This window comes from Globicephala melas, chromosome 2 (assembly GCF_963455315.2).
Source record: "Globicephala melas chromosome 2, mGloMel1.2, whole genome shotgun sequence".
Lineage (NCBI taxonomy): Eukaryota > Metazoa > Chordata > Mammalia > Artiodactyla > Delphinidae > Globicephala > Globicephala melas.
Window position 1 is genome coordinate 89,910,468 of NC_083315.2, and position 16,456 is coordinate 89,926,923.

General features: G+C 41.6%; 1 protein-coding gene across 2 annotated transcripts in view; it reads right to left on the minus strand.

Moving 5' to 3' along the window:
• GOLM2 (golgi membrane protein 2) overlaps positions 1-16,172 on the minus strand; it is a 111,426-nt gene extending 95,254 nt beyond the window's left edge. The window contains exon 1 of one of the 2 annotated variants that reach the window (XM_030842684.2): positions 15,534-16,172. In XM_030842684.2, the coding sequence (XP_030698544.1) occupies positions 15,534-15,860 (327 nt within the window). In that variant the 5' untranslated portion in view covers positions 15,861-16,172. The remainder of the gene's footprint in view (positions 1-15,533) is intronic. The other variant, XM_030842685.3, reaches the window with a different exon arrangement.
• Positions 16,173-16,456: the final 284 nt, after the last annotated feature.

Sequence of the window (16,456 nt, forward strand, 5' to 3'; positions counted from 1 at the left end):
TAGACTGCACCTATTTAAAGTATGCAATTTGATGACTTCTGATAACTTTATACGTCTGTGTAACCACCACTACAATCAAGATATAGCACATTTTTACCACCCCCTCAAAGTTTCCTCTTGCCCCTTCGTCTTCCTTCCCTCCACCTCTGGCTTCAAGCAACAACTGTTCTATTTTCTACTATTATGGATTAGTTTGCTTTTTCTAGACAATTATGTAAATGGAATCACAAGTATGTACTCTTTTACATTGGTCTTCTTTCACTCAGCATAATGTTTTGAGATTCATCTATGTTGTTGAGTGTATCAATAATTCATTCCTTTTTATTGTTGAGTAATATTCTGCTATATGAATTTATCACAATTTGTTTATCCATTCATCCGCTGATGAACATTTGGGTTTTTCCAGTTTTTGGTTTTTGTGAATATAGCGACTATGGGTATATGTGTATAAGTCTTCGTGTGGTCATATGTTTTCATTTCTCTTCGGCAAATACCTAAGAGTGAAATGGCTGGGTCATATTTATAACATAAATACTTAACTTTAAACTTATATTTAACTTTATAAGGAACTGCTAAGTAGTTTGCTAAAGTGGTTGTACCATTTTATACTCCCACCAGCAGTATATGAGAGTTGTAGCTACTCTACGTCCACACTAACACTTGGTATTGTCAGTCTTTTTGTATTAGTCATTTTAATGGATATGTAGTGGTGTCTCATTGCAGCTTTAATTTGCATTTTCTTGATGACTAATTTTATTGAGAATCTTTTCATGTGCTTATTTGCTATTCATAAATCTTTGATGAAACGTCTGTTCAAATTTCTTCTCATTTTAAAAAATTGGGTTGTCTTATTATTGAGTTGTAAAGGCTTATTTTGGACGCGCAGGCTCAGCAGCCATGGTTCACGGGCCCAGCCGCTCTGCGGCATGTGGGATCTTCCCGGACCGGGGCACAAACCTGTGACCCCTGCATTGGCAGGTGGACTCTCAACCACTGCGCCACCAGGGAAGCCCATGTAAAGGCTTTTTATATACTCTGGTAAAATTTTTTTCTTCCAGTTTTAGTCAGATATATGACATATAGCACTGTATAAGTTTAAGGTGTACAGCATGATTTGACTTACATACATCATGAAATGATTATCACAATAAGTTAGTGAGTGTCCATCATCTCATATAGATATAAAATGAAAGAAATAGAAAACATTTTTTTTGTGATGAGAACTTAGTATTTACTCTCTTAACGATGTTCATATATATAACATAGAGCAGTGTTACTGATATTTATCATGTTATACATTACATCCCTAGTACATAGTGGATGTATTATAACTGGAAGTTTATTTTGATCTTTTGACCACCTTCATCCAATTTCCCCTCCCCCCACCCCCTCCCTCTGGTAACCACAAATCTGATCTCTTTTACTATGAGTTTGTTTGTTTGCTTGTTTTTGAAGTATAAATGACCTACAACACTGTGTTAGCTCCTGTTGCACAACATAGTGATGTGGCATTTCTATACATTTCAAAATGATCACCACAATAAGTCTACTTACACTATGTCACCATACAAAGATAACACATAGTTATTTACTATATTTTCCACACTGTACATAACAATCTATATCTATGTATAGATATGATTATTTTAAGTTGCTGATCTCTTAAGTTCAAACGCATTTTAACAACCCTGCATTTTTACTCCCTGCCCCCACATTCACTGGTTTTGACACCATATTTTACATCTTTTTCTTTTGTGTATCCCTTAAACTGCTTATTACAGATATATACGATTTTACTACTTTTGTCTTTTAACCTTCCTACTAGCTTCATACATGACTCATTTACTATCATTATGGTATATTTGCCTTTATAAAGAGACTTTTCCTTTTGTAATTTTCAGGTTTCTAGTGGTGGTCTTTTATTTTTCGCTTAGAGAAGTCCCTTTAACACTTTTCTGTAAAGCTAGTTTGGTGGTACTGAACTCAAGGTTTCTTCTTGTCTGTAAAACTTCTGATCTCTTCATCAAATCTGCATGAAAGCCTTGCCAGAGAGAGTATTCTTGGTTGTACGTCCTTCCCTTTCATCACTTTAAATATATCGCGCCACTGCCTCCTGGCCTGCAGAGTTTCTGCTGAAAAGTCAGCTCTATGGGAGTTCCCTTGCATATAACTTGTTGCATTTCCCTTGCTGCTTTTATTTTATTTTTTAACATCTTTACTGGAATATAATTGCTTTACAATGGTGTGATAGTTTCTGCTTTATAACAAAGTGAATCAGCTATACATATACATATATCCCCATATCTCTTCCCTCTTGCATCTCCATCCCTCCCACCCTCCCTATCCCACCCCTCTAGGTGGTCACAAAGCACCGAGCTGATCTCCCTGTGCTATGTGGCTGCCTCCCACTAGCTATCTATTTTACATTTGGTAGTGTATATATGTCCATGCCCCTCTCTCACTTTGTCCCAGCTTACCCTTCCCCCTCCCCGTGTCCTCAAGTCCATCCTCTGGTAGGTCTGCATCTTTATTCCTGTCCTGCCCCTAGGTTCTTCGTGACCTTTTTTGGGTTTTTTTAGCATCTTTATTGGAGTATAATTGCTTTACAATGGTGTGTTAGTTTCTGCTTTACAACAAAGTGAATCAGCTATACATATACATATAATCTCATATCCCCTCCCTCTTTTTTTTTCTATTCTTTTTTTTTTAACATTTTTATTGGAGTATAATTGCTTTACAATGGTGTGTTAGTTTCTGCTTTACAACAAAGTCAATCAGCTATACATATACATATATCCCCATATCTCCTCCCTCTTGCATCTCCCTCCCACCCTCCCTATCCTACCCCTTTAGGTGGTCACAAAGCACCGAGCTGATTTCCCTGTGCTATGCAGCTGCTTCCCACCAGCTATCTATTTTACATTTGGTAGTGTATATATGTCACTGCTACTCTCTCACTTCGTCCCATCTTATCCTTCCCCCCACCCCATGTCCTCAAGTCCATTCTCTACGTCTGCGTCTTCATTCCTGCCCTGCCCCTAGGTTCATCAGAACCATTTTTTTTTAGATTCCATATATGTGCGTTAGCATACGGTATTTGTTTTTCTCTTTCTGACTTATTTCACTCTGTATGACAGACTCTAGGTCCATCCACCTCACTACAAATAACTCAATTTTGTTTTTTTATGGCTGAGCAATATTCCATTGTATATATGTGCCACATCTTCTTTATCCATTCATCTGTCGATGGACACTTAGGTTGCTTCCATGCCCTGGATATTGTAAATACTGCTGCAATGAATATTGAACCACTGATCTTTTTATTCTCTCTGTAGTCTTGCCTTTTTTAGAATATCATATGGTTGGAATCATATAGTATGCATCCTTTACAGACTGGCTTCTTTCACTTAGTAATGTGCATTTAAGTTTCATTTCTTTTTAATTGATTAATATTCTTCCATTGTCTAAATGTACCACGGTTTATTTATCCATTTACCTACTTAAGGACACCTTGTTTGCTTCCAAGTTGTGGCAATTATGAGTGAAATGATATAAATGTATGTGTGCAGCAAGTTTTCAACTCCTCTTGGTAAATACCAAGGAACACGATTGCTGGGGTGGTACGATGGTACAAATGTAAGAAACCCCAAAACTGTCTTCCAAAGTATCTCTACCATTTTGGATTTTCAGCAGTAATGAATGAGAGTTCCTGTTGCTCCATGTCCTCACCAGCATTTGGTGTTATCAGTGTTCCAGATTTTGGCCATTCTAATAGGTATGTAGTGGTATCTCACTGTTGTTTTAATTTGCGTTTCCCGATGACATGTGATATGGAGCATCTTTTCATATGCTTATTTGTCATCTGTGTATCTTTTTAAGTAAGATGTCTGTTAAGCTCCTTGGCCCATTTTTAAATTGATAGCTGTGCTTTTTAGAGATGTATCTCTATAGCCCCATACATTGCACTCTTCTACCCATACCCTATGACTTTACTTATATTGAAATTACATGTTGTCTTCTCTCACGCTAGGCCATGAGCTCTTTAAGGGCAGGAACTGTGGCTGATTAATCTTTTTATTTTCAGCATGCTTCCCAGCTCCTGGTATGTCTGGGTGTTCAGGAAAGCTTTGTTGGACAGAACTGAACTCAGGCCAGTTGTGAGGTGTACTGTATCCTTGGTGACATGGGTGGGTGGGGAAGGCTGGAATATGGGATTACATTTCAACACCAATTCTCTGATGCTGACTGGGTTGATTCAGTTCTGACACTAACTACCCAACTACCCAGAGTTAACACAGTCCCCACAAGTGAAGGACACAGTCCCACAGGATTACCCCTTCCCATATCAGACCCCAGCCACAATTTTCAGGTATCTCCAAGAAACCCACACTTCTGCCTGGCTGTCTACAAATTGGGGGATTTGTATGATCTCCTCAGGTTTGGAAATATTTTAGAATACCTCACAGAACTCAAGAAAAGCAGTAAACTTGTGATTGCCCTTTTACTATAGAGGATCCAAATGAATAGCCAGATGAAGAGGTACATAGGGCAATAGCATGGGGGAGAAGAGGGTACAAGAGCATCCATCCCTGTGGAGTCAGGGTGCACTCCAGTACATCAATATATTCATCAATGAGGAACCTTCCCGAACTTCACTGTTCAGAGTTTTTAATTGAGGTTTCACTGCGTAAGCATTATTTTTTTTTTATTTATTTTTTTTATACAGCAGGTTCTTATTAGTCACCCATTTTATACACATCAGTGTATACATGTCAATCCCAATCTCCCAATTCATCACTCCCACACCCCCGCCGCTTTCCCCCCTTGGTGTCCATGTTTTTTCTCTACATCTGTGTCTCAATTTCTGCCCTGCAAACCAGTTAAGCTGTACCATTTTCTAGGTTCCACATATATGTGTTAATATATGATATTTGTTTTTCTCTTTCTGACTTACTTCACTCTGTATGACAGTCTCTAGATGCATCCACATCTCTACAAATGACCCAATTTCATTCCTTTTTATGGCTGAGTAATATTCCACTGTATATATGTACCACATCTTCTTTATCCATTCGTCTGTCAATGGGCATTTAGGTTGCTTCCAGGACCTGGCTATTGTAAATAGTGCTGCAATGAACATTGGAGTGCATGTGTCTTTTTGAATTATGGTTTTCTCTGGGTATATGCCCAGTAGTGGGATTGCTGGGTCATATGGTAATTTTATTTTTAGTTTTTTGTTTTTTGTTTTTTTTTTTGCGGTACGCGGGCCTCTCACTGTTGTGGCCTCTCCCGTTGCGGAGCACAGGCTCCAGATGTGCAGGCTCAGTGGCCATGGCTCACGGGCCCAGCCGCTCCACGGCATGTTGGATCTTCCCGGACCGGGGCATGAACCTGTGTCCCCTGCATCGGCAGGTGGACTCTCAACCACTGCACCACCAGGGAAGCCCTATTTTTAGTTTTTTAAGGAACTCCATACTGATCTCCATAGTGGCTGTATCAGTTTACATTCCCACCAACAGTGCAAGAGGGTTCCCTTTTCTCCACACCCTCTCCAGAATTTATTGTTTGTAGATTTTTTGATGATGGCCATTCTGACTGGTGTGTCCCTTGCTGCTTTTAACATTCTTTATCTTTAATTTTTGCCACTTTAATTACAATGTGTCTTGGTGTAGTCCTCATTGGGTTGATCCTGTTTGGAACTCTCTGTGCTTACTGGACCTGGATGTCTGTTTCCTTTCCCAGGTTAGGGAAGTTTTCAGCTATAATGTCTTCAATTATGTTTTCTGTCCCTTTCTCTCTCTCCTCTCCTTCTGGGACCCACACAACGTGAATGTCAGTATGCTTGATGTTGTCTCAGAGGTCTCTTAAACTGTCCTCATTTCTTTTTTTTTATTTTTTCTGTTCAGCTTCAGTAATTTCCACTACTCTGTCTTCCAGCTCACTGATCCATACCTCTGTATCATCTAATCTCCTGTTGATTCCTTCCAGTGTATTTTTCATTTCAGTTATTGTATTCTTCATCTTTGTTTGGTTCTTTATATTTTCTAAGTCTTGTTAAAAACTTCAAACATCTGCTCATCCATTCTTCTCCCAAGTTCCTTGAACATCTTAACAATCATTACCTTGAATTCTCTGTTGGGTAGATTGCCTATCTCCACTTCACTTATCTCTTTTGGGGTTTTATCTTGTTCCTTCATTTGGAAGATATTCCTCTGTTGCCTCATTTTGCCTAATTTACTGTTTTTATTTCTAAGTATCTGTTAGGTTGGTTTCATTTCCCAACCTCGGAAAAGTGGACTTTTGTAGATGTCCTATGCGTCCCAGCAGCACACTCCCCTCTGGTCACCAGAGTTATATGCTCTAGGGGTGCCCCCTATGTGGGCTACACGGGCCCTTCTGTTGTGGTGGTCTGTCTACTGCAGGCAGTCTGGTAGGTGTAGCTGGCCCCCAGCCCTGTTGGCTACCAGGCTGTGCCTTGTGTGGAGGCTGCTGGCCACTGGTTGGTGAGGCTGGGTCACGGGCTACTAGCTGAGGGCCCTGGGGTCCTAGGACTAGTGTTGGCCCACTGGTGGGTGGGGCCAGTTCCTGACACAGCTGGCTGCAGGGTCCAGGGTGTCCCAAAGCTGGTGTTGGCCCACTGGTGAGTGGGGCTGGATCCTGGGGTAGCTGGCTAAGGGGTCCAAGGTGGTATCAGCCTGCTGGTGGCTGGGTTTGTGGCCCAGGGGGTGCCAGGGGCTAGTGCTGACTTGCTAGTGGGCTGAGTGGAGTTCCCAGGTCTCTGGTTATAGGGCCTTGGTGGTCTAGGAGCGGTGTTGGCCTGCTGGTGGGCAGGGCTGGGGCCAAGGGGGTATTAGGGCTGGTGCTGCCCTGTTGATGGGTGGGCTGGGTCCTGGTACAGAAGACTGCCTTGATATAATTCTTCTATCAGATAAATGTATCGTGAATATTTCTTCCAACCCATGACTTGCTTTTTCTTTCTTTCTTTTTTTAAATAGTGCCTTTTGAGGAGGAAAGTTCTTAATTTTGATAGTCACATTTATCTGTTTTTTTCTGTATGGTTCATGCTTTTTGCGCCCTCAAAATCCATGCCTATCCAAAGTCACAAATATTCTCCTGTGTTGTCTTCTAGAAGATTTATAGTTTCAACTTTTACATTTAGGTCCATGATTCATTTCAAGTTAATTTTGTATATGTTGTGAAGCAGCACAACAGTATACAACACCACACCCACCCCACCACCGTAAAGATATCCAGTTGCTTTAACATCTTTCGTTGAAATGTTTCCCCATTAAATTGTCTTGGCACTTTTGCCAAAAATCAATTGACCATATATCTGTGTGTCTATTTCTGCACTCTATTCCGTTCCAGTGATTTATATGCCTATTTTTTTCAATAATTCCACACTGTCTTGATTACTATATCTTTATAATAAGTTGTGAAATCAGGGAGTATAAGTCCTCCTACTTTGTTCTTTTTAAAATTGTTTTGGCTACGCTAGGTTATTTGCACTTCCATATACATTTTAGAAACAGCTTGTCAGTTGCTACAAAAAAATAAAATAACTTTTATAAGTCCGCCAGAGATCTTAATTGAACCTTATATTAGTTTTCTACAGCAGGGGTCCCCAACCCCCGGGGCACGGACCATTACTTGTCCACGGCCTGTTAGGAACCAGGCCACACAGCAGGTGAGCGGCGGGTGAGCAAGCGAAGCTTCATCTCCTGCTCTGCACGCTCACATTACCGCCTGAACCATACCCCGCCCCCCTCCCGTCTGTGGAAAAACTGTCTTCCACGAATGCGGCCCCTAGTGCCAAAAAGGTTGGGGACCGCTGTTCTAGAGCCATTATAACAACGTACCACAAACCCAGTGACTAAAACAACCAAAAATTTTCTCTCACAATTCTGGAGGCTAAAAGTCCAAAATTAAGTTGTCTGTAGGGCCATGCTTTCTATTTGAAGGCCCTAAAGGAGGATCCTTCCTTGCCTCTTTCTTAGCTTCTAGCAGTTGCTGACAATCCTTGGCATTCCTTACCTTATAAATGCATCACTCCAGTCAAGGCCTCCATCTCCACATGGCCTTCTTCCCTGTATTTCTTTATTTTTTTTCCCTGTATTTCTTTATGTATCCAAATTTCCTCTTCTTATAAGGACACAAGAAATTGGATTAGGGTCCACTCTAATCCAGTAACCCATAACACTTTGTATCAGCACTAAGGACTATCAAGAGATTATTGGAAAATTTTAAAAATATGGTCCTTCCTCAAGCAACTTAAGATTTTGTTGAGAAGACAAAGTCAACACCTAAGAAACTATTAGTTAAAAATGAAAAACAAAATAAATTAGTGTGGCTCAAACAATAAATGTTACTTGTGTACAAAGAAAAAAAAAAAAAAGCATACTCCAGGTCAGAAGTCCCAGAGGGCTTCATGGTCGAAGTACCAAAAGATTAGTATAACAGAGAAACAGAAAAGAGGCAAGAGATAAGTCATTAACAGGAACAAAGGTACAGAAACAGAAATTAATATGACACAGAAAGGCAGGTGGGGAGACAAAGGTAAGCAAAGCAACATGTCTGGAACACAGTTTGGGTCAGGAGACTGGGAGACGAAGGTAGATGGAGGCACTCCATGGAAGACCTTAAAGGTTAGACAGCAGAATTCTGATTTGGCACAGTGAGTGATACAACTACTCTGAAAGTAAGGTTTGAGGAAGATCAGGTTTGATTAAGGGGGAGAACTAACTGAAAGAAATAGAGTCCAGGGCAAGGAGGCTAGTTAGGAAGCTCCTGCTTCCTTTCCAATCAATTCTCTATTCTGCAACCAGAGTGATGTTTTTATAAACTCAATCTGATCAAGTAACTCCTCTGCACCTTCACTGAATATGAGATGCTGAAGGAATCAAAGATGACACCAAAATTTCTAACCTCCACCTTAATAATAGTTGCATGAGCTTTATAAAGACCAAGAAGGTAGGAAAGGGATATATAGTTTGGAGAGGAGGTATGAGTTTTGTATGGCTTATGAATAATTTGAGGTAGCAATTAAACAACAGCTAGAATTTGGCCAGATTATGATGGGGGAGGCAGAGGCAAAGGTAGGAATTTTCATGTGCAGCATATTAAAGAACTGTACAAGGCTGATCTTCAAATTACAGAGGGATAGGCAGGCTTCAGGGAGTCAGCTGAGACAAGTATGAGAGGAGTTAACTAAGCCTAATTAGAAGTGGACCAGGAAAGGTGGCAGGGGTGGAGTCAGACAACCAGGAGCAAAGGGTGAGGCAGGCTGGCTAGAGCTGGGACGGATCTTAAGCAGGAACCCAGACAGAATCCCATCCTGGAAAGAAGTCAGGACAGAAATAAGGAAGAGGTTGTAGAATAGTAATAGCTAACATAACACTTATTAAACATTTCTTTTTTTTTTTTTACTATGTGGTAGGCATTGTTCTAAACATTTAAAAGAATTTATTCACTTAAACTTCACAAGAGTGAGAGAGCTAACTATTACTGTCCTTATTTTACAGATGCAGAACCAAGGCACAGAGAAGTTAAGTGATTTGCCCGGGGTTCTACACATAGCAAATGGCAGGCCAGGATTTGAAACCATGGTAATGAACATCTACTCTGTGCTAGGGTTTTTACATATACTTATTTGGTATGTGTATGAGTGTTGTGTACACACACAAATGCAACGAGGATTTTTTTGGAAAAAAAAAAGTAATATGCTACCCACCCTCCTTTCTGGCACATGACCTTTCCCCTATTCAAGCAAAGGTACAATATATTACTGCCATCAAGGAGGATTATGGTTGTTAAAGGGAAAAAGAGGTCATTTACTGTTCAGCTTCAAACCTAAAAACTGACTTTTATTTTCATCTGTAATAAAACAACAGTTTTGGTAAGGTCTTTTTCTACATTCTAACAGCTTCTTTTATTTATCAAGAGCTTGACTTGGCCCACCTGGATCACATAACTTTGGTACAAGATACAGGCAGGAAGAATTCAAGTTAGGAAAAGAGAAATAACCAACACCTAGGAAATAGAAGAAAGGGTCTTTCTCGCAGAAAGAAGAAAGAAAAAGCAGTGTGTGTGTCACTGATTCCCCCTTGTTATGGGCTGAACTGTATTCCTCCAAAACCCATATACTGAAGTCTCAACGCCCAGTACCTCAGAATGAAACCTATTTGGAAATAAGGTCTTTAAAGAGGTAATTAAGTTAAAATGAGGCCATTAGGGTGGGACTGTAATCCAATACGACTGGTGTCCTTATAAGAAGAGGAAGAGACCCCAGGGATGCAGGAGCACAGAAGGACAACCATGAGATGAAAAAGCAGCAAGAAGGTGGCCATCTGCAAGCCAAGGAGAGGGGCTCTAGAAGAAACCAACCTGCTGGTACTTCAACCTTGGACTTCTAGACTCCATCAGAGTTTATGTTACATCAGAACATAAACTTCTGTTGTTGTTAGCCAACCAGTCTGTAGTATTTTGTACGGCAGCCGTAACCAACTAATACATCCCTCTAGGCTGAAAATCCTTAGGGAGGAAGGCAAAAAAATAAGGTAAATGTGGGGGGAATCCCAAAGAAGTGGAGCTTATTTCTCACTTCCATGGACAATTCCAAGCTCCCTTAAAGAATTTCTGTGTTCTAACAGCCCAGATAACAGACTGAAAATGGCAGGATAGAATAATAAATTAGAAGATGTCCAATGTCACCTTTCCGATTCCTGTGGAGCAGGGATTCCTATATTCCCAAAGATAGCCTGACAGTTGCAATGAGTACACCTAGCACCTAGACTTTGGTCTCTAATACCATTTTCCAATAAAAGGAACTAGGGCTCCGTGGAGAAGGAGTCTAGGATTGGGGCAGGAAGTATATAAGATAAGCCAGAAGCATCTTGTAGTGCCAGAAAGTAGGGGTTTGTCACAATGATGGGGTATTATGTCAGAGGGATACAGGAGGCAAATGAAAGAGCTCCCAATGGCCAAAGTTGGAATGATTTGAGCAACAAAATAAAGTAGCACTGGATTATAACCTAAAGTATAAAATAAATATCCATGAATCCATACTGATATAAATAAATGACTGAATAAATAAATAAGGGAGAAGAGATAAAGGTCCAAGTAATTTATATGCAGAAGAATTCCAAGTAATTTATATAGATATTCTGCCCTTAAGGAGATAGATCATAACTCCCAATTCATTAAGTGCACATAGTAACTTCCTTCCAAAGAGTACAGCATGGAAAAGGAGAAAAAGAGAGTAACTTTACAGTGGAGAAACCTGACAAACACTACCTCAAGCCAGGTGATCAAGGTTAACATCTAGTGATAAGTCATTTTGAGAGATGTTCCCCTGATACGATGAGTATGGCACTTTATCTCTGTGGTCTTCCTCCCCAAAACCATTACCTGAGTCTAATCCTGAGAAAAGCATCAAACAAATCCCAACTGAGGGACATTCTACAAAACACCTGACCAGTGAGCCTCAAAACTTTCAATATCATAAAAAACAAAGTCTGAAAAACTGTCACAACTAAAAGAAGACTAAAGAGACATGACAACTAAATGTACTGTGGAACCCTGGATGGGATCCTGGAACAGAAAAAGGGCGTTAGAGAAAAACTGAGAAAATCAAAATAAAGTATGGACTTGTTATTAATAATGTATCAATAGCGATTTATTAATTATGACAAATGCACCATATTAATGTAGGATATTAATAACAGGGGAAATTAGGTGTGGGGTATGAGGAAACTGTACTATCTTTGCAATAATTCCATAGATCTAAAATGTTCTAAAATAACAGTTAAAAAAAAAATGGTAGCCGGAGCAAGGACTGCCTTGCCAACACCCCCTCAAAACACATCATACCTAAGGCAGCTAGCTCATCAGGGCAAAGGGATTTTTGGTGTGGAACATCTATGGAGTGGAGGGGGAAAGGGTATATAGGGAGGTGATGCCGCCATAAGATCCTGGTCTCCAAAAAACTGTGAAGCAAGTACCTAGTCAGGCAACCAAACACCACTGTTGATACTTAAGATAAAGACCCTTGAGGAACCCCAAAACCACGTGCAGATTTGAGGTCACTGCCCACATTGCCCTGGGGACACATAAGATTTAACCTACATCTCAGACACTACGGTGACAATGAGAATATTAACAGTCAGGATACCTTACTTAGGCTGCAGCTAAGGAACTCTCAACTTGACTGGCTTAAACAATATGGAAATTTTTTTATCTCACATAACGAGTGCCAATATTCTATTGTAACACCCCACTCTGCCATCTTCAGTGCCTCAGCCATTCCTTAGCTAACTCTCGTGGCACTCCGGTTGCCTCAATTTCAGGTATCACGTGCAGAAGCAACACTATCTGGCAGAAGAGACCATCTCTTCATTTTGAAGAGTACTGCTCAGGTACTTTGTAGAATGTCCCTGAATATGAGTTTGTCTGATGCTTTCTTATGATTAGACTGGAGATTTTTGATTTGGGGTAAGATAACCACAGAGGTGCAAGTATGACTCTTTTAAGGAGCAAGGAAACTTCCCTTCATGACTCACTAGCCAGCCCCTTCCTAAACTAATCACTGGGAATAATGAAATTACCATAATCAGTTTAAACCAATCAGGACTTACCCCTGAGTCACAGAGAAGGATATATACCAAACAAAGGGGGTATAAATGATTATTGAGGGGGCCAGCACCAGTGTGTACTATAGGTAAAAACCCTGAAAGGCAGAGAGAGCCTTTACTTTAAAGAGACTACATTAATGATTAAACATTAAAACAAGTCTATTTCAAAATGGAAGACACTTTTAATTGTCAAATTTACTTCAACACTATCACCACCCAAAGGGATTTTAGATCATTTATAGAAAATAAATCCCTCCTCTTAGCTATTGAGGGAGTAGCAGGAAAAAAGGAAACACCTCTGAAAGACAAATTTCATCTATAGTTCATCTAGACCAAGACAGCCCTTTCTATTAGTAACTCAAAGCCTCCTCATTAACCCCAGGAACATACACTCACAAGTTCTCCAACGAAGATGCTATAGCTAGTTCAAAATATAAAATTGACATGCAAAGAAGAGGTACAGATTTGTGAGCCAGCTGCATAGAATATTAGCCAAACAATAGTTAAGATACCTGGGGCAACATTTCCCAAACTAGTGTGCTTTGCTACATTTTTCTGTACCATGGTAACAAGTAGGCCATGAAAACAGTAGTCGGTGATCAAATTAACTGATAGAGACTAAGTTAAACAAAATTAAATAGGCTTCTTTACTAATACATTTCTCAGAGCCTTTATATGCTAGCAGGCATTATGAATTCCAAGAAGGCTTTTCTCCTGACCATCTACAAACAATTTCTAGGACAGCATTCTGTTTAACACCACCTTGAGAAATACTGCTGTAAGGGGAAAGCAAAGGCCCAAGAATAAAGTCCATTACTATTACACTGTTGGAGGGGGGAAAAAAAAATCCATCAAAGAATATAGTGAAGAAGGCAGGAAGCAAAGCCAGAGAGTTCAATGATACAGAAGCAAGAAAGGAGATAGTTTCCAAAAAGCTAGAGACAATCAATTACTGAGAAATTAAATAGAATGAGAATAAAAATGTTTTTTTGGATTTGACCAGGAAGACTGACACCTGTGACCTTCAAGAGAATAGCTTCAGAAAAGAGAAGGAAAGAAGGATGGCATACAGAATAAAAAAATTAGGATGGGGATGAAAAAAGAAATAGATGAAACATTTATAGACCACCCATAACCGAAGTTTAGCAGTGAAAATTTAAAAAGACATTGGTTGGGGCTTCCCTGGTGGCGCAGTGGTTGACAGTCCGCCTGCCAATGCAGGGGACACGGGTTCGTGCCCCGGTCCAGGAGGATCCCACGTGCCGCGGAGCGGCTGGGCCCGTGAGCCATGGCCGCTGAGCCTGCGCATCCGGAGCCTGTGCTCCGCAACGGGAAAGGCCACAACAGTGAGAGGCCCGCGTACCGCAAAAAAAAAAAAAAAAAAAAGACATTGGTTGATTGGGAGAAGGGAGTATATGGAAGAATAAAAAAATTTTAGAACAGCAAACACCTACATATGGTTGAAGGTAAAAGTGAAAACCTACTGAAAGAAACTGATAATTACAGTCCAGTAGATGGAAGAAATGGAATCCTGAGTATAAATTACTAAAAAAGACTTATCTTTCTTTCCAGATTGGAGAGAATTTGAATAGTATGCCTAACCATTCCAAGACTGAAGACCTTGTTTTAATACTACAAAATTTCATGGATTTCTGCCTATTCCACCCAAGAGAATTTTTCAGTCTGTAGAGTTCAGTATGTAGTATGTTTGTAAGTTTGCTGAGCTCTTGCCCCTCTCAGAAGCTGTCTGTTATGGTGAAGGTGTAGGTCATAGAAAAGCACTTACCTGAGGGCTTCAACCTTCATGAAATAAGAAACAAGGTAAAGGTCGGTGACAATAAGGAAGTTGGGAGCTCAGGAGATTTTAATTTATAATGACTTACTACAAATGATTTTAATATACAAAATAAAAACTTATAATAGGAACACACACAAAAAAGTGTGAAGACTACCAAAAGAGGGTCCAGAAAGAAAGGCATCTACTTATCCCACCCAGAAATTTACTGTGGTAAATCAACAGAAGTTGCATAGGTCATAAGTTAATAACATAGTTCCCAATATGCTGATGAGAACAAAGACTATTCAGCGGTGGGTCTAATTACAGTCTAGCTTTAAACTTTTAAAATTTAAACTTAGTATGGCCTTCCAACACCAACCCTAATAGTCAGGCATACAAAATTTCATTTTTATTTCCTTTCAAGATCAATCAGGACAATGACATGAGATTCTGTTGCTTAGAACTTATTTCTAGGTTCTACCTTTTCGGCTAATTTCACTAACCATTCAAACTGAGTACATAATTTTGGATTATCTATGTCCAAGTCACAAGTGGCTCACATATGGCTCCAGAGCCCATCATAACATTTTCATCACAAAAAAGGCAGTAATATCCGACTCTTTGCTTAATACATAGCCCTATAGAGATGTAAGAAAACTCAGACTTCTTTTAAAAATACATGGTGACCATCGTAAATAGAGGAGTTAGAGGAGGCCCCATCCTTTAAATAAATTAATTAATAATAATCAGTGTGCACGGAATAAAGGATAAGGTAACACACCAAATCCGGCAGCCTCCAGATTTGTGTATCTGTAAACGTAAGGCGGCCGACCACATAGGCCAGACGATTACTACTGCCAGCTCAGCAGCTGAGCTTGGAGAAGAGGCGGCATCCACACACAGGCCACTCTTGAGAACCAAAACTTACAGCCAGTTTCATCTGGCAGGGACTGGAAAATGTGGCAGTGATTAAACCGGTTAAAGTCCGACAGAAATAGGGTTGTTAGCGGTAAGGGGAGCCCCCGAGGCTTCAATTCTGGAAGGCATAAGGCAGCCACGGCTGGGCGAACACCCCCACCGCGGAGCTGAAAAAAACTGGGGGTTGAGGGGAGAGGGCTCGTCCTTACCTTGTCATCCTCGCATCTTTTCCCGAGGCCCTCCCTGGCCTGCAGCCGGCTGCTGAGCCGGCCGTAATCGGCCTCTTTCTGGTCAATCTGTTTCTTGTGCGAGTCCACCAAGAGCAGCAGGTCCGAATTGCGCTTCTCCAGGCGCCCGCGAGCCACCTCGGTGCGCTGGACCTGGCCCTGCAGCTCGGCCACCTCCTCCTGAAGCAGGACGTGGCGGGAGGAGATTCTCCAGTAGTTGAAGGCGAGGACCGCGATCACCACCAGCAGGACCACCAACACGAAGGAAGGCAGGCGGCCGGCCCGCCTGTTCGCCCCGAAACCCACCATGGGGCCGAACCAGGCTGTACCCCGATGCCTCGGCGCCGACGCCTGCAGGCAGACGCTCAGGCCGAGGTGGCTGAGTTGCCTGGGGTACACGGCCCCAGGGCCGGCTGAAGCCGGAGGCGGGCCGATTCGCCCGCCCGCGAGCCGGAGAAGGGGGCGGGGCCGCAAGCCGCAGGCCCCTCCCCGCCCCCCCCTTCAAATCCTGCCACAGCGCGTTCCGCAGGCGCTGAACTAGACCCCGCACCAGCTGGGCGGAACCAGGAGAACCCAGCTGCCCGAACCCCAGGTCCAACACTTCAGGGTTAGGGGGCGGGGAAAAGAGCCGGAAGGGGGTGGATTTAACTCTGGCCCCGCCCATTGGCTGGGTCTGGGTCGCCAAGGGGGCCATTTCCTAGTTTCCGCCAACGCCCCCTCTTCTCGCGAGAAAGTGGGCTTTTCTCGCTCTTAGCAGTCTTATCTCGCGAGGGTTATCTCTGTCTGGAAGAGTGTTGTGATGATTTTGGCGGTCTGGGTTAGTACTTGTATACCTGAACTGGAGCCCCTTCGGCTTTTACCTGCTCAATCCCCTTGACCCATGGTCAAGGGAGTGCCTACCATGC